This window comes from Atractosteus spatula, chromosome 19, assembly GCF_055471065.1.
Source record: "Atractosteus spatula isolate fAtrSpa1 chromosome 19, fAtrSpa1.hap1, whole genome shotgun sequence".
Taxonomy (NCBI): Eukaryota; Metazoa; Chordata; class Actinopteri; order Semionotiformes; family Lepisosteidae; genus Atractosteus; species Atractosteus spatula.
Genome location: NC_142724.1, coordinates 7507789 through 7530081, shown reverse-complemented (window position 1 = coordinate 7530081; position 22293 = coordinate 7507789). Strand labels below are relative to the sequence as shown.

Here is a 22293-nt window from a genome sequence, read left to right as displayed (position 1 = left end):
CCCAGGATAAATAGTTAAATATGATGACCACTGTTCTGTCTGCTTCGTTCCAGGGTGACCCAGGGCCTCCAGGTCCACCCGGCCCTCCTGGGACAGTTGGTCTCCAGGTTTGTGGGATTTTGTCTCTGAGATTTTTTTTCAGATTTTTTCACTTATATTAACTAGTAAGCATCCTTCAGGGAAATGTTAGTGGAGAGAAAGATAAAGAATGTATAAATAGTAAACTGCTCCAAACATTCTCCAGTCAGTTCCAAAAGTTCCAAATTGCTTTCTTTAGCTTCCAGCCTTTGCTGTCTGTCTTTGTCTCCGTAACTTGTGAGAGAAGTTGTTGTCAGTAATCGTGTTTTACCCTTCATAATCTCTAGATATAAGGCAGGCAGTTTTATATCATTATCAGATATGCTCACTTTATGTAATATTTCAACATTGATTTTCTTGATTAAAGTCTTTCAACCTATCTCTGATACACATTTCTTTTAGTATTCTGATATAATCGGACTGCTCTCATCTGTAGCCCTTTTAAGGGTTCTTTGTCATTGTTATAATATTAAGAGTTGCAAACGTCAGACAACTTTAGTTTAACCTTGAATTCAACAGTTACACCTATGTGGCCTTGTATTCTGTTATTGTTTTGACATAATACTTTCTATTTTCTAATTGGTCATTATGTACTCGGCTGTGTTTTGTGCTCTCATTCAGGACTCCACCCCTTCTTACATTATATTTACTCTTTGAAATGTACACACAAATATGAATTTTGTTTACATCTCTTTTTCCTTTGTAGATATTAGTCAGGCAGTTTAATATCATTATGAAATATGATCCCTTATGTAATATTTCAAGTTATGTATGTAAAGCAGAAATAGCAGTGGTCCCAGCACAGATCCCTGTGGCACATCACTCTCTCTAAATTAATGCGTGGCTTCTTACTGTAACTCTTTTTTGTATCTTATAAATGTAAATAAAGTAATATGGACTGTATTCTGGACAGCTGGGTCAAAACCGTATTCCCATGCTAAACCTCATATAATTGCCTCCTGTGTGCCTCCTCCTCCCTTATTCTGCATACTATTGGCATTAGACTTCCCGGGGTCTATTGTATCTCCCTCTTTGTCTTTTCTGTCTTTATTTTTGATTGTACAGGTTAGACAATGCCTCATATTGTAGATTCTGTGCGAGCACCTTGTTTATATGAACTAAACATTCTCTGTAGAGACACTACTTTATTCTGGTCTCTGACAGAACTCAGTAGTGTGATGTGTACATGCTCTGTTGAAACTCTACCACGCTATTGTCAGTCACACCTCACACTTACTGACACCCTTTTCCCACAGAGGCAGAAAACAGATGCTAATCTTAATGCTACAACCTCTCCTCAAATTACCTCATTCCACTGATGTGATGAAAACTGATGTGAAAAGATACAGTAGTTAGCACTAGTTAATACCAATTACAGTCTACAATATTATTCAGATCATTAGAAAATTACCAAATACAAAGAAATAGTCTGGTCCTCATTAAGGTTGCAGTGGGTGCAGTGAGACACATACAGCATGCTCTACTGACAGCCCAAGTTAGTTTTCAAGAGTTATGGGCTTTTCAAGAGCTATATTCACCATGGTAAACTGGTTCCATTCAGAACATGGCAGTGTAGTCCCTCTTCAATATTAACAAATGGCAGTATCCAGAGAAGAAGAGCATATGGCATTATAAATTTCTCTTCTGTGTATACCCTATAGGAGTCCACAATAAAAGCTCATTTAATAGAAAGGCCTTATAAGCACTGAAGAATTGTGAACGCATTCCGGTATTAATAATGGCTTAAACAGACCGTGTGTCCTTCTTGCTTCATAGGGTTCGCGCGGTTTAAGAGGACTAATGGGTCCCATGGGCCCAGTGGGAGACCGGGTGAGTAGCTCATCGTTTCATCAGATGAACGGAGGGATATTTGTTCATGCTGCAAGAACATGAATGTAGCTATTTTTAGAAATATAAGATTTTTGGAGTTAACATATATCCAGAGGTTACACACTCAGCTCTTGGCCCAGGTCATTTCTGGACATCTCTGTATGCAACAGCACATGGCCACTGGTTTGAGAGGGGAGGGGAACAGCTCTGCTTGGTATCTGACCTAATTGACTAATTGATTGAAGTGTGTGAGTTTTCCTGTTTCTTTGACTTGGTTTCTTTGCTGGCAGGGCCTGCCCGGCTTCCGTGGGCGTCCGGGAAACCTTGGAGTCATCGGAAAAAGAGTGAGTTTGAGCGAACAGACCGCGACAGGCAGGAGCTCAGGAAGAGAATGAATCTGAACATTTAATTAAATTGAATTCCCATTAAAAGGATATTTCTAGGGTACCTTTAAAATATCTTCGTATATGGAAACAAGATTTCAAATTTTCTCGTTTAATGACAGGGTCCATTTTTAAAAAGGTTAACTAGATTATATAGTACTTTAAAAATATGAATCCATTGATTGTTATTTTATCTTTTATGATTAAGCATTTATGAGAGTATTTAATATTTTTCTCAAATTATAATGCACTGTTACTATTTACCGTTGTTAAACAAGCATGGAAATATAAGCTGTAGGGGTTAATTATAAACCATATTTTTATGCATACATTTTAATAAATGTGGACAAGATTATTGACTGTTAATTATCACATATTTAAATGTTAAAAGGAATTATAAAGGAATGTTGTAATAATGTTTGGCAAGATGGAGATTATATTGGATGGAAACTGCAGTTATTTGTGGTTTGCTTTACAAAAGGGCAAAAATTAACTTTAATTTGATCACCTTTATATTTGTCAGGGATTTCTGCAGGGTAATAATAATAAACTTTAGGTTATATAGCTCCTAAAGGTGGCTTCTCAAAGCACTTACTAAAGGCATCCAGGTGGAATTATATCATCCAGGTGGATGCCTTTTGGAATAACATGATTATAACAATCATATTACAGACGTTATTAAATGTTTTTCTTAATGGAGTGAATTTTTTCCTTAGCAAACATGCCTGTGTTTTTATGGTTCTAGGGTGACTCTGGAGAGAAGGGACCACAGGGCTTTAAAGGACCAAAGGGTGACATTGTGAGTAGAAAATGTTCATGTCTCTTGTATTAACATACAGTGAAGGCCAGGCCTGGCACTTTTGGGCTGGATTGTGAACCATCATCTCCAGCGATACCATAATGCTCAGATTATTATGACCTATTCAAATAAATTGGCTTGTCCACAATAAGTTTGCAAGAGTGCAGCGAGACACTCCCATACAGCATGCTCCACAGACAACCCATATTAGGTTTCAAGAGCTATGGGCACCCATGTAGGAACTGGTTCCATTCAGCACTTTTGACATTATGGTCCTTCTTCAGTATTGTCTAATGGCAGTATCTAGAGATGAAGAACTTGGTGGTGTTTGAAATTCCTCTTCTGTGTGTAACCTTTAGGAGTGCATCCAGAGTGTATCCATCTGTCTCCAGTGATTGGGGTCTTTATTAACTGATTTCTAGCTCCTTGGGCATGGCAGTGACCGACTTGCTAATCTGCCACAAGCTATTGCCTTCTCTTTTTTTTGGAATGGAAGGAAATGCTTTTTGAAACCGCAGTACCAGTATATTGATGTTTTTTTCCTCAGGGAAAACCAGGTCCGAAAGGCATCTCAGGGGGATCTGGGTCCAAAGGAGAGCCTGTAAGTATCATAATAACTGTTTGCGACGCTCAGTATTTTTTTTTTTGTTCTTTTTAGTGTTTTGTTGGGGACTTGAATAATGTTTATTTGTACTTCCAGGGCATCCCTGGTCGAGATGGTAAAGATGGCACACAAGGAACAGATGGGGAAAAGGTAGGCCTGGTCATTGTCCAGTTTGTCTTGTGCCCCTGCAGGCATGTGCCGCTGTACTATAGACATGGTTCTCCTTGTCTTTCTCCAGGGTGATTCTGGCCGACCGGGAGTTCCAGGAGAGAAAGGGCCCAATGGACTCCCTGTAAGTGTGTCTCTGTCTAGTAAAGTTACAAAGAGTTTTGTACTGTTGTTTGGCCTGTCCTGTCCGCTATCTCTCTGTGCTTTACCAGTCATGGCCTCCTAATGGCCTAGATGGCCTCTGCTCTCCTCCCCACTGATAGCGGGTGTGTGGGGAGCGTACTGGCGCACTTTGGCTGCCTTTGCATTTTCCAGGCGGGGGCTACACATTGGTGGTGGTGGTGGTGGATTCCCCATTACCTGGAAAATGCTTTGATGGAATGTCCAGAAAAGCACTATATAAGTGTAAAAGGAATTTTGAAAAATAAAGAAAATGTAAAGGTGAATTCTTCTTGGTGTATTGCCCTTCTTTGATGAATCTTTCAGTTTTCTCTTGATAGTATAGTGCACTTTTTGGGGACACATTCCTGTCTTCCACAAAGCTTTTATCTGAGGCTGTCACATAGCAGGTTAACAGTAACAGGATGATATGGATGGCTGTAAAGACACATGTTGACTTCTCCAAAGTTGTATCTTCGGCCTCTGGAATATCCCACTGATGTCATTTTGAAGTCATTTATCAGTGAGAAGCTAGCTGTGTTTTTGACAGGATAATGGATAAAAAACACAAACGCTATGGAAAAATCATCCATACCTCAAGCTCATTTTTTGTAAAAATGATCTTCCTGTCATTTGTATTTCCTCTGTCCGACATTACTGGTTTATGTTTTACAGTACCATCCTAAATCTGTTTCTTTCTTGTTTTATCATTTCAGGGATTACAAGGAAAGGCAGGATCCAAGGGAGCAAAAGGACAAATTGTAAGTAAAAATATTTTTAAAACTCTTTGAACATAGAAATGAGCACGATAGTGTTAGCACATTAGTAGCATAAGAGTATAGGCTCACATCACACACTCACATCAGCCTATACCTTTTAGATTAGTTTTCTTCAGCGAAACAAACAGACCCCTGACGAGGTTATGTCTGTAGTTACTCATACTACAGATATCATGGTTTCATACTTCTCATGTAATCTTTACTGGTCGTCTCCATAAGATAAGCTTACATATATAAGTATATGTAGATAAGTCTACATAAAATGAGCTGATGTGATCTGAGTCCAGTAAAACAGTTGTGTAAGAAGAATTTAGTGTATAACCCAATACTAACTAATAAGTATCCAAACAGCTTTCCAGTCACTAGGACCCGTGTACCCAGTGTATTGATCAGTTGTGCCTGAAAGATGCTTGACACGGGTTTCTATTTCCCAGGGTGACCAAGGAGAAATGGGAGAGGCTGGCCCTTCTGGAGAGCCAGGTATTCCTGTATGTATCTGACGGGCTTGTATAGCGCCTTTGGACGGGGCATCTGTGCTCTGAAGCACAGAGCAAGTGTGAACCAACACAGTTTGAATTGTGAATATAGTGAGAAAGTCACTTCTAGATCCCTGGAACATTTGTAATGAGCTTCAAAGACTGTTTTACCATCCAGGAGGAAGGGGGCAGTAGAATGATACAACTGATTCCAAAACAAAATATTCCAAAGTGCTGTATGTAATTTCCATTCTTCCTTTGGCCTTAAAGGCAGCATTTTAAGATCTGATAGTACCTAGTTATTTTGGCTTGAAATGTATTGGTAATCAGCAAGAGTATAAATGTGCTTAAAAGTAAACTTGTTAAACTGCAATTTTACCTTTTGTGTCACATCCACTTGCTTGAATAACCCAAGTTCATTTCCCACAGCTCGCCAATGTCTCTTATGAATTTTCATTTAACTTGCCCAGAAGCAACCACAGTAACTCATCCCTCTTCCTCTTTTCTTTCTTAATTCAGGGTATTCCGGGCATTCCCGGAGAGAGGGGCGAGGCTGGGCCTAGAGGTGTAGCTGTGAGTATTTCATCCCAGCACCCAGTCCAAAACACTTTCCAAGCGCTACACACAATACTGTACTGCCACCTTCACGCTATAGTTTACTCAGCACAGACTTTTAGATCCATGAAAAAGAGTTTAACAGACGTACTAGGGACTGTAAATAAGAGGGCAGTTGCAATAGTATCAAGTTAATAATATTTTAAATATACTAACTGCTGATGGCATGAAATTGCTCTTGGCTGGCACTTGTTTCGGTGTTTCATGGTCAGGTTCCTGACCATAGAAAAGATCTATTGCTCATGGCTGCTACCCCACTCTAGCCAGTTCTCAAGCTCTGGGGTCACTTATGAGTTATGATCGATCCTTAAACTAAAGAAATGGAAAATTATTCTAGAAACAGTGCCTGAACTCAGGCAAATATGTCAAATCTTTAATAGTTTTCGAATTGATAGAACATAAAAGGATGTGATATATAATAATGTGTTAATTGCTAAATAAAGATATTTAATAATAGATACTAAAATATATATCATTTACAAAATATAATAACTGTAAACCCTGTGTTTTGGCTAGGAAAATAACCAATCAAATCAATTATATGGAAAATTGACAGAAGCTTTTGATTTATAGTGTTGAGTCATTACATATTTAGATGTAAGAAAACTACATATTTATTTTTATATTTTTCCCCTAGCAAGCCATAAATAGCTGTATAAATAAAGTATGGTTTTAAGATGTATTTTTAAATTTATATGGTACCATATAAGTAAGCCTGTGAGCTACAGGGTAAGAGAACACTGAAAATATTATGTTCATATATTACAGACTTTTATTTCACCCCTATCCAATCAAAAATAATTTTCAGTATATTTCAATAGTACGTGAATTACAATCTAGCGATGCCATCTCAAAGCCATTCCTACTGGGGCTAGCCCTAACTAAAAGTAGTTAATTCGAGAAAGTGGGAATGGTCCTATCTGGACAGAAGAGCTATTGTCCAATGTTTAAGTGCTGCAGCCCTGGGAAAAAAGATTTGTATACTTCAGCAGCTCTATTGGCAGTGTAGATTCCAGAGATGAGTGGATGCACTGATTGCTTTAAGCCTGCACAGCTCAGAAAGGAGATCAATACAAAGGGCTATTTTAAAAATGTCACCAATGAATAACCCAAGCCCCCAGCGAAAAGCTCCTGTAATCTGATGCAGTTTGCCATGTTCTAGATGTATAACACAACCTGAAAAAATCATAACATAGGGCTCCAGCTACATATCCCTAGGAGCCTTCTCTTGCTAAAGAGCAAGTGACAGAAGATATATTTTGTGATCAAATTATTTACTTTTTTGAAGAAAGATACACTTCGACTTTCTACGCACATCCTGAAGAGAAAGAAAAAAAACATCTAAAAACAGAAAAACTGGTGTTCCCAGTGTTAAAATTGAATTAGCTGAATGTCCAGTTTTACAGATTTGAGGTGTCCAACATCTTTTTTGGGTGGAAAAGCTCGGTGATGGACATTAGAGGGAGAAAGGCGCTTACTGCCCAGGGATGGTTGTGGAACTACTTGATGTTTGCCGTTCTGATGGAGATGTGCTGTTTATTTCACAGGGAGGAATCGGGGCTCAAGGAGACCTGGGGGCACCAGGGGTTAAAGGTTACCAGGTCAGTCATTTCTTTGTTTCACACTGAGCCCTATTCCGAACATCAGAGGTACAGTTATTTTACCCTTTTTAGAAAGCGAAGGCTGCACTTAATTCATTCCTTATTGCTTTACCGCACTGAATAAAAAGAACATCTCTTCCTTGATCTTTACAGTAGTGCCCTGCAATGCTCATTCACTTTTTAATCACTCATTCACATGATATGAAACTTTGATGGGCACATTTATTTAATTAATGGTCTACTGTTTGTGCATATAGGAACACATTCATTTTGTAGCTCCTTCTTTAGCTATATTGTACACTGTCAAAAACAACCAGATGTTTAATTGTATCAAATAATCCAGACATGAGCATGTTCTGCTGACCCATTTGCGTGCCTTTAAACCTATGGTCAAATCTCTCTTTGGTATCTCTAAAGTTATTTTGACTAGAAATATGATCTAACTGCAGGGACCTAAAGGTGCTCAGGGGGACGCAGGACTTCCGGGGCCAACAGGAATCCGAGGACAATTTGGTGACAGGGTGAGTCCACACACTGAAGGTCTGTCGTGAAGCTCACAATGAAGCCTGCACAATTAAAAATGCTCTCATGATGCTGCAGATGTGTATTTAAAAAATGAGAAAAATGAAAATGAAAACAAATACGCCATGTTGTACTGTCATAGTGTCTAATGAAGACATTAGTTGCTTTACTTCAAAACTGACTGCAACAGAGAAGACTAAGTGTCAGAGCCTGACCATTTTTGATGTACTTCAGTCTGCTTTTCCACTGTGGGCAGAATGCCCATCAATTTTCTTTAGAGCTCTTGGTATGCCAAAGATTTCCCTGTATTTAAAAATAAGGACCTTTCCAATCTTGTTGAACTGTGCTTAAATAGTGGAGGCCAATTAGGTGCTAAAAGGTATGGATATACTGCAAGAATCTGCTATTATAAATTAAAAGACTTTATATTAACATTTCTTACACTATTTTTATAGACTGAACCAATGCAGGGAAAATAATTATTTTCTTTTACTGGCAAAGGTTATTCATTACAGGGGCTTTCAAAGCCTCAGAATTTCCTGTTATGCAGAAATAATGATATTTTTTCAATACATTAACTTTAAAATATCCAAAAAAACTTTGAAGAATAATGTCTTTGAAGAGCACTTCAAAACACAATGTGCACATCCAAAATCAATGTCAAATTTGAACAGCTGTATTGGAATACACAGGAAAATAATATGTCAAACAACAAAACTGCATATTTTGCGATCTCAGCAACATGAAATCAAACCAAAATTAAACACATGCTGCATGGGGTAAATGTAATGACTCTCACAGAACATTTTAAATTAAAAAGACTTCAATGTAATAGACACATGAATAATTAACACCACATTACTTGCTTTGTAGATTTTGTCCTATTTCAATGTACTGTAGGTAGTCTCAATATTTGAAAAGTACATTTTCATTACCATGCATGAGCATAGGACTATTCTGTATGGGTTGGTTTCCTCGAGGCTCGAGAATGTTTTTATTGAGTGTTAGGGGACTGTCAGTGGAGACGCAGAACAAAGTGAGTCTTTATGCGGCCTGTAAGCTCCCTCTGTACATCAGACAGCCCTGCCTCTTACCCGCAGAGCCAACCTGTCGGCGGCCGGGGGCCTGTCTGTTACTCCAACAGCAGAGCCTTTATTTATCCTGTCTCTCCTTCTCTGTCTCTTAGGGTCCAGTTGGAGCTTCGGGGCCTAAAGGAAATCCAGTATGAATATTTACAGTCCTTTATCTGCCTCTCCTCTCTAACAAGTTTCATTTTCATCTGCGGTCTTGTCTTCACCAAAATTAATAAGAACAATGTTGTGACTTCCTTCACTTCTGTTAAGTGGGCTTAAGAGCCTCATGACGAATATGCTTTAGAAACAGAGTATTGCCAATTAATATTTTGATTTTCTTGGAGGGTTTGAGGAGCGTGTACTGTCATTCAGAAAGTAAACAGGAAAGAAAAGTTGTCAAAATTGGTAAACTCCAAATGCTTTTTTGAGAGAGAAGAGGGGGTTTAGAGTTTCCAGTGGGCTTTTACAAGACTTTGTAATTACATCCCTGTTGAGCAATGTGCTGAATGACAAATTACAAATTTGCAGCCTATGTTTTAGCATCAGTATACACTTTACAATATACAGTATATGCAGGACAGTTACATCTTTGAAGCTCGTTACTTAATCAAAAGGGAACCTTACATCTACATTGAGCTTCTTCAGATGCTTTCTTGATTTAGGACTGAGGAACATAAGCACTTGATATAATTTAAATTAAATAATGAAATCAAAAGACACCTTCCTAATCCTCTCTTCATTTCTCTTGTTTAGGGTATTGCAGGAAGTGATGGACTTCCTGGAGAGAAAGGGGAACCGGTATGTCAAGAACTTTATGTCTACAAATCTGAACTTAACAGAACGATCCTCAAATTTAGATCTAACTCAATATGAGCACAAAAAAAGGTTCTGTATAATTAACTTTTAACTGGGAATTGGAGGGGTATTTATTTGTATCATTAATGACCTATCAAATCTATCTGCCAGTGGTTTAATATAAAGATATATACATAGTAATATACATTATTATATATACAAATGATTGATTTGTTTTGTCAATGATGTGTTGAATGGTATGAGGTTTTGTGGCAATAAGAGAAAAGATTCTCTTAGGCCAGAGTAATGAAAAATGACTCTTTGCATTATCATTCCATTTATTTTAGCAGCATCACATTTCCATCTTTTTTTGTTTTCTCAAAATTTGTTTCATTTCTTTAGGGTCCATTTGGTCCAGTTGGACAAAAAGGAGAAGTAAGTTTCCTGGAATTATTTCTTCATTTCAGTGGGTTACACAGGTTTAGACATCAATAAGTGACTGCAAGCACTGTAATATATAACCTCATCATAACTGGTATCAATGCAGCTATTGTTTAACTTAGTCACTTAATGAGATAGAAAGCACACAAACACAGCGTCACAAAACACTGTTTTATATTTATCAAAAATACTAGCCAGGACAGAGTTTGATTAATGTACTTATGATAGAAAGTGAAGCAAAGGCTTTAGTCGCACACCTGGCATCTAACATCACATTTCCCAGTAAATGACAGTTTGAGACAGTCGTATCTGCCTGTTTCATTCTCCTTCTTTCTCTTTATGCCTAATATATAAGAGATTCATCATCACATACTGCTTACATCTGTTTGTTTTTTTTAAGGAAAAGCATCAAATGAATTATAAAAGTGACAAAGGTCTTTCAGACCAAAAATATATATATGGGACCTTTGGGGCTGTTGGTACATAATGGCTTCTCTGCATTACCCAGGTAGTGCTGGACTTCAGTGGTGGATGAAACATGTCCTCTGCTTTATGTATTTAGCTTTGAAACCCTTTGATAACTGATGATTATAACATTTCAAACAATTCTGGAAATGAAATGCAAATAGTATAATATGAAAAAACCTTACTCTGTGACATTTTACTCTTACTTACTGGCTACTGTAAACCCCTAATGCGAGACCTGGACTCACCCAGCTGCCACCTCACTGCTCACTGGCAGTGCTGTGTGAGAGACATGAACAGCAGCTCATGAACTAATTACACCAGATTCCAGAACACATTCCAGGTTTAACTGGATTAATTACTGTAATGGATTGCTACTTCGGCTTTATTAACCTGCTTTTCGGAGCCCCAAAGGGAAATAATTAATGCTGTATCGCTGAAAAGATTGCAGCCCAATTAATGTAATTACTTCAAGCACTCTGATGTGTCACAGTGCCGCACTTTGCTCTTTTTCACTTAATTTATCCTGGGAAAAAAAAAAGATGCTTCAAAATGATGTGTGCAAAAAGAAATTCTATATATATGTCACAAGTTTCCTCACATACAAATCAGATGTGGATTTTTAGACTCTTTTGAGCCCGATCTATATTTGGCGCTCTTCTCTGTGTCTGTGAAGTGTGCTCAAGTGAAAGTAACGTTTCTTGTCCGAGTGATTTCCTTTTGGATTTTGGGATCAACAAAGCCCAGCGCCACACCACTGCAAGGCCTGCTAATTCCATGGCTGTTGATTTACTCTGTTCTGCATGTCGGCAGCAACATTACAGCATTGCTGTACTAAAGTGGTTCCAATAGATTTGGTTCAGTTCGGTCATTTCTCTTTCTTTTGGTCTCCTAAAGCCTGGGAAACGTGGTGAAATGGGTCCGAAGGGCTTCACTGGTCCCCAAGGAGAAACCGGGTCCCGAGGCCCCCCTGGGAAATCAGGCCTCATGGGCTTCCAGGGAGAGCAGGGCCTGCCGGGCATCGCGGGGAAAACCGGCGTTCCTGTGAGTGCCCTGGGCCTGGCGCCGCCGCAGTCGCTCGCCGGGATGTGAAAGTCCGATTCGTGTTTTTCGAGATTCATTTATTTAATCCTCAGTGGATCCGGTCAAGCCTTAGTCCCAATGTTTTACCAATGCTTTGTAGACTCTATTTGGAGTCTTAGCAGCTTCTAGAGTAGAGTGATTTACCTGCCCAAGCCTTAAATGCTTCTTTTGTCCATGGGTAATCTTTTGCATGTTCGATAAACTCAGTTGCTTCTTATTTGTCCAGGTGAAATTCTTGAACTTTAGGAAAAGTTTACTCTTCACATTTTTTCCTCCCATTTTAGGGCAAACTGGCCAGCGAACAGCACATCAGGGAAATTTGTACCGGAATGATAGATGGTGAGAAGAGAACAATAAGCTTATTCTGCTTTCAATAAATGTGAAACCTAACACTATCAATGAAAGGTGATCTACTGCCCTGTTTTCAATGGAGGGAAAATTTCAGCATTTCAGTACGAGTTTGCTGTGGGATGGTCTGTAAAGTATCTGACTTCAGACTTTGTGATCAAAAATAGCATACGTTTTAGTATTTTCTCATTTTACTAATTGACATGTGGTCATGGGTTTTAGATCACATAGATCAGCTCTCATTTGAGATTGCGTAAAATAAAATAATATTTTAAGTCTGGGGACACCACATATGCAATAATTTTACACTTGAATTTTTTTAAATGCCTGTGAATCCATCCAAAAGATGTAGACCGGTACAGAAGAACCCACTACTCTGGGAATTAGAGAAATTATTAGAAAAGACTTTTGTCTCCTCTTATTATTCTTCTATCATGACAAGAGAAACGTTTCTGTCTTCTACTCCTCAGATCAGATTGGCCAGCTGGCTGCCAACTTGAGAAGGCCCCTGGCACCTGGCATGGTGGGTCGCCCAGGGCCTCCTGGGCCACCAGGACAGCCTGGACCCGCTGGGTCGATAGGACACCAAGGGCCACGAGGGCCTCCCGGATACCGAGGGCTCCCGGGAGAGCTGGGGGACCCCGGCCCCAGAGGTGAGGGAGGAGTGGGCTATGCAGCTGTGGCTGGGTATGGGAGAGGGTGGGTAGAAATGCACGCCACCTGTCCCACTAAGTAGGCATTGCCATAAGGCCTGGCTTGTTGAGCTGTGCTTGAATAGTGGAGGCCAATTAGGTGCTAAAAGGTATGGAATGCATATATGTGTCCAAATATATGCATGTCAGATTATCTGGGCCCAATTCTGCTAGGATTAATGATTCTCAGCTTCTTTGTATTTGTGTGCTCTGTATTCATGTGTGATACTTGATGTTTGATTATTTTAAAAGGTGAATGGATTTTTAACTGTCCAAACAAAGCAGCAAATGGAGAAAATCCATCTTCTACCCACTGTTTTTCTGTGTCTGAAAACTCTTCCATGATGAAATATGCAATCCTAAACCTGTTGAAGTGCTCTTTTAAGTTTTTTAAGTAGGACTGGAACAAAACTGCGAAATACACTATCATGTGACAATGTGATAGACAGGGCTTTACTTCTCATAAGTATAATTTCTTTTTTTATTTACTTACTTGCTTTGAGACTTGCTTGGGAAACAATAAAAACAGTAAAGGGAGGTTAAGCCCCATATTCTGACATAACATCATGTCCTGGCTGGTGTCAGGTCTGGAATATGATTGTCCAAAAGTAACGATTGTGTTGTTGCCTTCAATTGCACCCTAGGGGACCCAGGTGAGCAAGGTGATAAAGGACATACAGGCAAAGGCGTTGATGGACCTACAGGAGACCAAGGGCATCAAGGTACGTGCAAGGCACTGAAAAGTCCATTTAGTGAGCATTTCTTAACAATCCTTATTATACATTGAACAAATTTAACAAAAGCACTTTATCTTTCCGGGTGAGTCTCTGTGCCTTACAGTTACATGCTTCTGAGCACTAAAGCTTATTGTTCTGTCTGCCACCAGGCCTTCCTGGGGTGCCCGGAGTGAGTAAAGACGGTCGCCATGGCACCCCAGGCGACCCGGGCTACCCTGGTGAGCCTGGCAGAGTGGGAAGACCCGGTGCCCAGGGGTCCCCAGGAATCTGTGACACGTCGGCCTGCCAGGGGGCCGTGGCGGGAGGAAAATCGCCCAGTCCGAAAAACAGTTAAACTGGGAGGAATGGCAGAGTTACCTTTTTTAATAAAAAAAAAAAGAGAAAGTGACTGGATATCTAAGAACAAAAGAGTGAGGAAGAGGGCTGAAAAAACCCCTGCAATACAGCAATAAAAAAATCACTCTTCCAAGAAACTAAAAAGGACAGACGGCAGTAATGAGCAAGAGCACAAGAACATCAGTATCGCTCCTTAAACAATAAAACAGTCTCCCATGAATGACTTTACTGAAAAGGTGCTTAAAGACAATTATTTTTTTTTTCTTTCTACACACCTCTCTTGCCAAACAGAGGCCCCTCTCCCTGCTGTTCCTCTTCCTGAATGTCTTTGTGGTAGGTTTAGAGTTCAAACGCAGCGCTGCCCTACTGTGGCTTTGTGTCTCCTCAGCAGGAAAGCTTACCTCGCAGTCTTTCGTGATCACAATTCTGAGCAAGAGCCATCATTCTGCGCAGGGGCTTTGTATATAGAATTATAAATATCACAAACTGTGTCCATGTATTTTGTATAGTTGAAGTACACCTGCAGTAAGATCCATTCTCAACACTTACCTAGTTTTGGTGTTATTGGAAGCAGCTTGTAAAGTGTTTTTGTTTGTTTTCGTAACAATGCAGTGTTTAAATTGGATTTAATTCTGAAAGCCAATTCCCCGCAAAATATGTCAGGAAATAAAACCTTTTAAGTGTCTCTGTGGGTGCAGCAAACAATTGTTACAAGCATGCAGTCCTCCATAAAGTGTGCTTAATCCCTTTCCATGTCTTCAATGTAAATCCACATCCACTATGCAATGGTGCTGTAACTATTAAATATACATGAATTTAAATTCTATTTATTATTTGTGGGTGACTGTTGTATGTACAGTAAAGCACTACAGCACCATATGTTGTAAGAAATATCAAATAAAGCCACTTTTCAGTAAAACATTACTCTGTTCTAAACATCAATAAAAGTCAATGATACAAGTTATAAACTGAATATACACAAGAATTCTTGAATTGTTTAAACAAAATACAAAACAATGTTTTGAAATTGTTTTATTTTTAAAATGTAAATGCCAACAAGGAAAACAAGAAACTTTACTCTTAAATTACAGAACATGGCAAACTATTGATGTTACAGTACTTTTAAGTATGTAAGTGCTTTCAAGCTATTAAAAAGTAGAACCTATCCTACTCCAATAATCATTAACTAAATACAAGTATGTTATTAATTCCAAACTTGTCAATTTTAATGTGTAACAAATACCCAATTCATTTAGCTTTATTTAATATATATATATCTTTTTGCAAGTAAAAGTCAATTTGACTTAACATTTAAGATGCAAAATATTACTATATATTAATATAAATAATATTGTAGTAAACTACTGGAGAAAACCTGTCCGGTATTTTTCTTTACCTTTTAAAATCTAGCATGGAGAAACAGTGCCACCTCTGGAAGCTTTTCTGCAAAACAGTTTCATGTTCCTTTTCCCCCCATATTCAAGAAATTAAAAGATGTATAGTTATCCTTTATATTTCACAATCGTGTTGTGAAAGAGAAATTAAAAATTTCAAATGTGTTTTATAATAAAAGTTGATAACTCCATTATTTAGCCCTACAGAACTTGATCTGTTGGTGCCACTGTTGTACCTATGATGCTTCCATATAAAAAGAGAATTATCCTGATGTATGTCTGTATGGTCACAGCTCAAATACCAGGTCTCCCAATAAAATGACAAGCATTACAGAAGAAACAGGAGGGTAAAGACTCATCATGTTGCTCTTGTTTTTGGTTTAAGACAATATAAAAGGATACACAACTTTATTTTGTATCGATATGTTTTTAAATATGTAAACTATAGACAAGAATTATTTATGCAAGACATTCACATGAGCTCCAGCTACAGAATGAGACAATGGTTGTTATTGGAGATCCAGATGTCCTTCAACTGTACACAATGGTCTCCTTTTGTTCAGAGCTCAACGGAACAAAAGACAATTCAGATGCATCATTAGTCTACTAATCAGTGCAGCAAGATTAGAGCCTGTGACTGCTCTATTCTTACTATGCAAAGCCAACCATGTACATACGGATAGGGATTTCTGCAATGTATATTTTAAACATTTTTAGTGTGTACGTTAAGAATGCAATCAAAATACTCTTCTGGAGTATTTGCAAAAAATACATACTCTATACAGTGTCCTTGACTTCATTTCTGCTCCACTGGTACGCTGCTCAGTGGGCTCTCTTCATGAGGCATGGGCTGCACCGTCAGGCCAGGCTTCAGGCGTTTGCCAGTCTTGCCACAGAAAGCATTCTCAAACTCCTGGACAAGAGAGAATCACAAAGTATCTGTTGGCAAAATGCAATTTCTGTACCACAATTACGTTTTGCATGGCTTAATATCTAAAACTGGGGTTCCCAGTCCTGATCCTGGGGTCAAACACACACCTGATGATTTTCATTCTAGCTCAGCTTAATTATTTAGTTCAATTAGGGTTGACTACCAAGTTGTCTGATTAAAAAAGGTGCTTTAGTGGAATATTCACATTGGTTTCTACTCAAGAGGTTTGGAATTTTATTTCAAAGTAATTTTATTTCCGTTTAAGGGCACAAAAGGGCTGGAAATTATTATGATTATTAGGTAATAAAGGTTTTGGTGCTACAATCGAGAGCTTGTCTGGAACAGAAATAGGTGTGAGGACCTCCAAGGCAAGCATTGGGAACCCCTTTTCTACAAGAACATCCTTGAAAAACTCAATTCTGACTCTTAGTATCCTAGATATACACAGCACAAATGTACCACTTCGTATTTATGCATTTTATTTTATAGAACAATGTATATCTAGTGCTATTTCTGGTTTCCAGTTTAGGAAATCAATTATTTATAAACCAGTATGAACTTCACATCTACTTTTACAAACCAGGAAACATGCAAAAAGTATTTTTAAGACTATTATTTACTGACAGAATGCTATAACATTATGTTCAAATTTAAGTCCCCTGTAGGCTGCAAATCATGTTAATAACATTCTGAAGATATTCAATTTACCATAAAACATTTTACTATTCTTTTTTAAATGGGTATTCTCCATACCTACCTTTTTCAGGCTGTCTCCGTGTACTTCATCAATGTATTTGAGGAACGCGGTGGTCCACTGCAGTGTTGTGGCTTTGTCAGTCTCAGGGGTGCAAAATGGAACCAGGATGTTCAGCTCATCACAACAAATACGGATTCTCCTTCTGAAAGTATTCCAAGGAGAAACTACACTGATTTAAACTGAATTCAGTGTTGATTTTTTGCCCTGATTCTTGCAAATAAAACAATTTAAAGATGGAAGGCTTTGCACACTTAATTAATGCAGAGATGCAATAAACAGAATGCAAACCCATATTTTCCAAGTCAAAACTGCCAGTGATGTGTTCTGCAGGTTGTTCTCACTTCTATCAACATTATGCACTTTGGACACGTGTACTGAACAGTGCTTTCCATTATCCAGGATTCTGAATACACGCACTCGGCAGTATAATACAACTTACATCATTTAGCTGGGAAAAATGGCCACTTTCTAAAAACAATACTGTCAATAAAATGTTGAAACAAACGCAAGATTTTGGATCAACAATACTAAGGAGAAGACAAATCTAATCATGGCACAGTGCGAGATACTCAAAAAGCAAGAAGGATCCCTTGCGGGGAAAATGACAGAACAATTCACTTCAAAAGGGAACTGAGCAGCAACAGGAACCAAAAACTACAGCCTGTTACAGCTGTCAGGGAAAGCAGCTCACGACCCATTTCTATTCCCGCTCCACGGATAAGCACCTCCTGTCCCGCTCCATGCTGTTGTGCCTCTCCCGGCGAAGCGAGTTCTCCCCGTACCCTCTGCTCTTCCTGAGGGTGCCGTCCGCGGCCTCGCCGCCCGGGGCCGCTAGCCCGTTCTGGATGTCGCTGAGGGCGCGCCGCTCGCCGGCCGCCTGCTGCCCACGGGCCCGGCTGCGCCTGCTGCTCGCCCTGCGCCTGGCCTGTAAGATTTCTTTATTTTGTGGGAGAAGGGGGGGGGGACGCGTTAATAAAGAAGAAAGATGGGAGCCCTTTCGGCATCTTCAGCCCGCTTGGCGTGTTTTTTCACAAAGAACAGGGCGGCTCCATACACAGGGGCAGACATAAGCACCTCTAAGCTCCATGTCCAGTGCTGCTCACTGGTTTATTCAACACTTCAGTAGCTTGAGGAGCTGTCCTCCTTATACGATAAAGAAATCTCTTCTGGAGCTTTTTCATCATAGCTGCTGTTCAGATATCTTGTGCATTAAGTAACTTAAAACCACACAGCAATAAACGTTTAAGACACACCCTGTATCTTGAAACTGCTGATGTGCTTAAATTCTTAACTATCTCGCTTGGAGAAATGAGTGTCCAATAAACTTTAGGATGGGCATCATTGTATGATAAGTAAAATTCTACAAAATTTATTTCACTTGCTAAATTAATGAACGACATCAAATGGTACTAAATACTAATTTTTCTTTAAACCTGCAGTTCACTGGTTACAGGTCACAACTTGAATTATAAACAACTTCAATCCACAGTCATGAACCTTAAAATCAAAAACTTAAAATTAAAATAAAAAATAAGCTGCTGCTATCGGTAACTGCTATTAAAATAGCTTATTTTATACAGTAGAATTCTCTAAACATCTCCATACCTTCTTGATTAACCCAGACTTGTTCGGCTAAGGACTTGGTTTGGGTCAGGACTGTTGGTTCGAAAGATTCTGTGTCTTGTTGATAACTAAAGGTGAAATTCCTTGGAATCAGCTCCTGGTGCTTTGCCGATTCCAGGAACTGTGAAAAACTTCCAATACTCTTAAAACAAAAGATTAAGAAATAATATGAACACATAGGATCAATGATGCTGTTTTTTTTAAATAAACTTGTCATTTTATGTCTCTCAAAACTAATAACGGCTAAAAAGTGACTAAAACTGTGGCACAAGCTCTAGAGATAACAGTTGATCCCAAATAAATTAAATCTACTAAGTAAACATTTGCTTTTTTAACAACAATTACTGACAGTTTACTACAACAGTTGACTGAGCTGCTCTGAACCAGGGGACCAGGATAAAGCCCTGGCACTGTCCTCGTGCATTCTGTGACTTTCAGCGATCCGCATGACTGAACCACCTTGCATGGATAAATCACTGAATCTGCCTTCAGGTTACAGTTTTAAATAAATATGAACTGAACTGTTCAAACATTTAGGAGCATCACGTACAGAGAGGCTGTATATTCTCCTTCACTGCAGTGCCTGGATTTATTAATTTACTGTACATCCCTGAGCCGGAGGACGTCTGCTTTTAAAACTCATAAATGGCAATACAGCAAGGAAGCCAGCTGAGACAAAAGGCACACCAGTGAATCAAAACCCCCACAAGCATCCTTCTTCTTCTCTGTGAGCAGGAACCTGCTTCTGTTGCAGGTAAAATGTGGCTTGTGAGGAATGCTGGAGTACGACAACCAAGGAAAAAAAGGAGAAGACAGAAGAACGCTAGTATATTAGCAGATAACATTTAAATTGGGTGTGGTGATTAGCACTGCTGCCCCACAGCACTGGAACCCTGGTTTCAATTCCAGACAATACATTTCTAACTGCTTTATCATATTCACATTCGCACCCAGGCCAATTTTCCCAGAAGCCAATTAACCTGCCAGTATGTCTTTGGCCTGTGGGAGGAACCCGGAGCACCCAGAGGAAACCCTCACAAACACAGGGAGAACATACAAACTCCACGCAGACAGCACCCCAGGAACTGATCCCAGGCCCCCAGCACTACGAGGCAGCAATGCTAATCACCGCACCAGCAGAACAGATGAGTAAGATGAAAAGTCCATCACTCTAATCGTAGCTGCGCCAGTGTTCCTACCTGTGCGGAGGTGCCAGTATTCTCAGCCGAGTTACACAAGCTGGCCCCATAGAGAGGGTAGGTGAACTCTATGGGCACGGGCCGGGGTGCCACCTTGGTTCTGCCCAGTTTCAGGCCCTTGGACACTCCCAGCAGCTCTGACGGGTGATGCAGGCCTGACAGGAAACTGCAAGGACAGACATTCTCACTGCAGCATCACCGACACACGTCCTCTGCACTTTGAAGTCATTTTTGGGGCGCAGAGATGGAAAATTAAACAGGACTGGGGGCTCCTCCTCACCCGAAAGGTTGGAGGTGTGTGGAACAGCAAAGTGGCTGAAGCCGATACTTTGGCTTCATTCAAAAATGAAGATGGGACCCTTGGCTCTTAACTACCAAACAAGCTAGATGAGCTGATTCCATTTATCTGTAACTTTTTTAAAGGTTTCTTTAAACTTTCCGAACAGTCATTAAGTCATTGACAATATCACCTACTAGGGCTGTAGATATCTAGGGCTTTATCTCACTTTCAACTCGCTAAATATGGACACTTGCCATTTGAAACGAACAGGAATACTCCCCTTTAGCAACCATTAGCTCTTTCCCGTATAAAATACCAAATAAAAAAACAAACACTCACAACATAGAAGGTAAGGAATAGTAGGGAACCGCAATTATTTGACCACGACCTTTAACATAAAAGTCCGAACCACAGACCCGTCAATACAGCGGAGCTCTGCACATTCCTGCCACATACTTGCTCAGGGAGCCCGAGGGCGCCTGGGTCTCCGGACGCCTGCTGATGTCGCAGGGGCTGCAGCCGAACCGCTTTTCCAGGCACACCCGGGCGGGCGGGTTGGGTCTGGTTTCGGCACCGCCTCGCCTGAGGTCGCCGGAGTCGCCCCTGTGGTCCCGGCTCCTGTCCGGGGCGGCGTTCCTTGCTTTAGCCAAGACGGGCCCGGGGACCTCGCCCGCGCTGGTCGGGGTCCGGTCCGCCGTGAAGGTGGCAGGGAGGGGGTCGCTCATCAGGATCATTTTAATTTCCTGCAGGTCGACGTGGTTCTGGCTGTGGACAGCACCGCCCGGCCCGTGGGGCCCGGCCCCGGGGGCGCAGCGCCCGGAGCAGCCGGCGGGGGCGCCCTCCTCCCCGTACGCGGCCTCGCCGTGGGCGTGGGCGTGGGCGCTGGCCAGGAGGATGTGGCTCCCGGCGAGGTTTGACCTCGCGTCCTCCGGCCCGCCCGCCGCGGCGTCCTGCACCTCCATCTCGGAGTAGATGATGTGCTGGAGCTGCGAGTACTCCACCTCCGTCATCTCCACCAGGCTGAGGTCCGAGCTGAAGGCCAGGCCGCCCTTCGGGGCGGTGGCCTCCTCCGTCTCGGGAGAGCCGGGCTCGGGCGGCTGCGATACAGCCTGGACCTGACTCGCTTCCGACATGTCTACAGAAAAATAACAGATACACCAACGAAAGAATTAACCATCCCCAACGAGGAAGCCCTCATTCGAAGCGAGCTATACATTACTGAAGTTAATCGTTTCTCTGGCAGAGTCTTAAGGAAAGTACAAAAATGCTTAAAATTGTATCGAAGGGCCGTAGGTCAAACACCGTTGGGCTGCATCAGACAGGTCAGTCATGAACAGTAGTTGTATTTAAAAGGAGCGGGGGGGGGCGATTTTTAAAGTAACTTTTACACAGCCAACGCCGATTCCAGCGATCACAATGAATCAAGTCAAGTCCTCAAGGCGGCGCGGCGTAAGATGCGTAAGACGCAGAAGGGGGCGAGACCCGATCTACCTGGAAAAACAAAAGCTTTCTCGGACCAAAAACGACTTATTTCTTTCTGTCTCTCTCTCTCTAGCGGCCTTGACTGCGGCGCTCGCCGGCCCTCGGGCTTCGCTTTCGCGCTCTGAGCGGGAGGGGCTCGCGCACGGCACCCCCCCCGAATCCGCCGGTCTTTGTCTCCCGGACTCGCGAATTACTTTCACGTAAAAACCGACACACTTAAGTTAGAATTCTCCTCTGGAAAAGACTCCTCTAAAAAACAAAAACTCAACTTTTTTAAGATATACATTTATTTTATACCTCAGGGTCTTGGAAGTTTCTGGAAGACTCGGAGGTTGAGAAGCCTAATGTTGACGTTTTGAACGCTCCTCGATTCGAAATGCAGTCAGCGGTGCCGAGGAATGTGAAGTAGCTGGTGTGTTTTTGTTTTCTACAATTTTCTTGGGCCAAATTTGTTGCCTCCTTACGCGACCTCCATCTCGACAGATCCCTTACTCTGTGACGTCACCCGCATGAAGCCTGGCCTCACACCTGCTTCCAACACGTTTTCGCGGGGCTGATGCATGTAGCGTAATACTACTGTATGCCTATGTCCCATTCGTAACATTTTCTTTAAAAGCTGTATCATTAAAAAGCTGTAATTCCA

General features: G+C 40.8%; 2 protein-coding genes across 2 annotated transcripts in view; one reads left to right on the top strand and one right to left on the bottom strand.

Annotated features, from left to right (window-relative positions):
- The window catches only part of col9a3 (collagen, type IX, alpha 3), a 31674-nt gene extending 16775 nt beyond the window's left edge, over positions 1–14899 (top strand). The window contains exons 13-32 of the mRNA XM_088937519.1: positions 54–107; positions 1855–1908; positions 2199–2252; positions 3037–3090; positions 3638–3691; positions 3791–3844; positions 3933–3986; positions 4738–4782; positions 5235–5288; positions 5796–5849; positions 7439–7492; positions 7942–8013; positions 9201–9236; positions 9841–9885; positions 10285–10317; positions 11686–11832; positions 12156–12210; positions 12690–12872; positions 13556–13633; positions 13798–14899. Coding sequence (XP_088793645.1) covers positions 54–107; positions 1855–1908; positions 2199–2252; positions 3037–3090; positions 3638–3691; positions 3791–3844; positions 3933–3986; positions 4738–4782; positions 5235–5288; positions 5796–5849; positions 7439–7492; positions 7942–8013; positions 9201–9236; positions 9841–9885; positions 10285–10317; positions 11686–11832; positions 12156–12210; positions 12690–12872; positions 13556–13633; positions 13798–13982 — 1419 coding nt within the window. The 3' untranslated portion in view covers positions 13983–14899. The remainder of the gene's footprint in view (positions 1–53; positions 108–1854; positions 1909–2198; positions 2253–3036; positions 3091–3637; positions 3692–3790; positions 3845–3932; positions 3987–4737; positions 4783–5234; positions 5289–5795; positions 5850–7438; positions 7493–7941; positions 8014–9200; positions 9237–9840; positions 9886–10284; positions 10318–11685; positions 11833–12155; positions 12211–12689; positions 12873–13555; positions 13634–13797) is intronic.
- A 1275-nt stretch (positions 14900–16174) lies between these two features.
- LOC148817991 (transcription factor-like 5 protein) lies at positions 16175–22293 on the bottom strand. Its single transcript, XM_088937549.1, has 6 exons — positions 20625–22293; positions 19889–20054; positions 18672–18831; positions 17792–18002; positions 17067–17208; positions 16175–16291 (listed from the first exon to the last, which is right to left on the bottom strand). Exons 1-6 carry the CDS (start codon positions 21299–21301, stop codon positions 16175–16177), a joined length of 1473 nt encoding a protein of 490 aa, XP_088793675.1. The 5' UTR covers positions 21302–22293.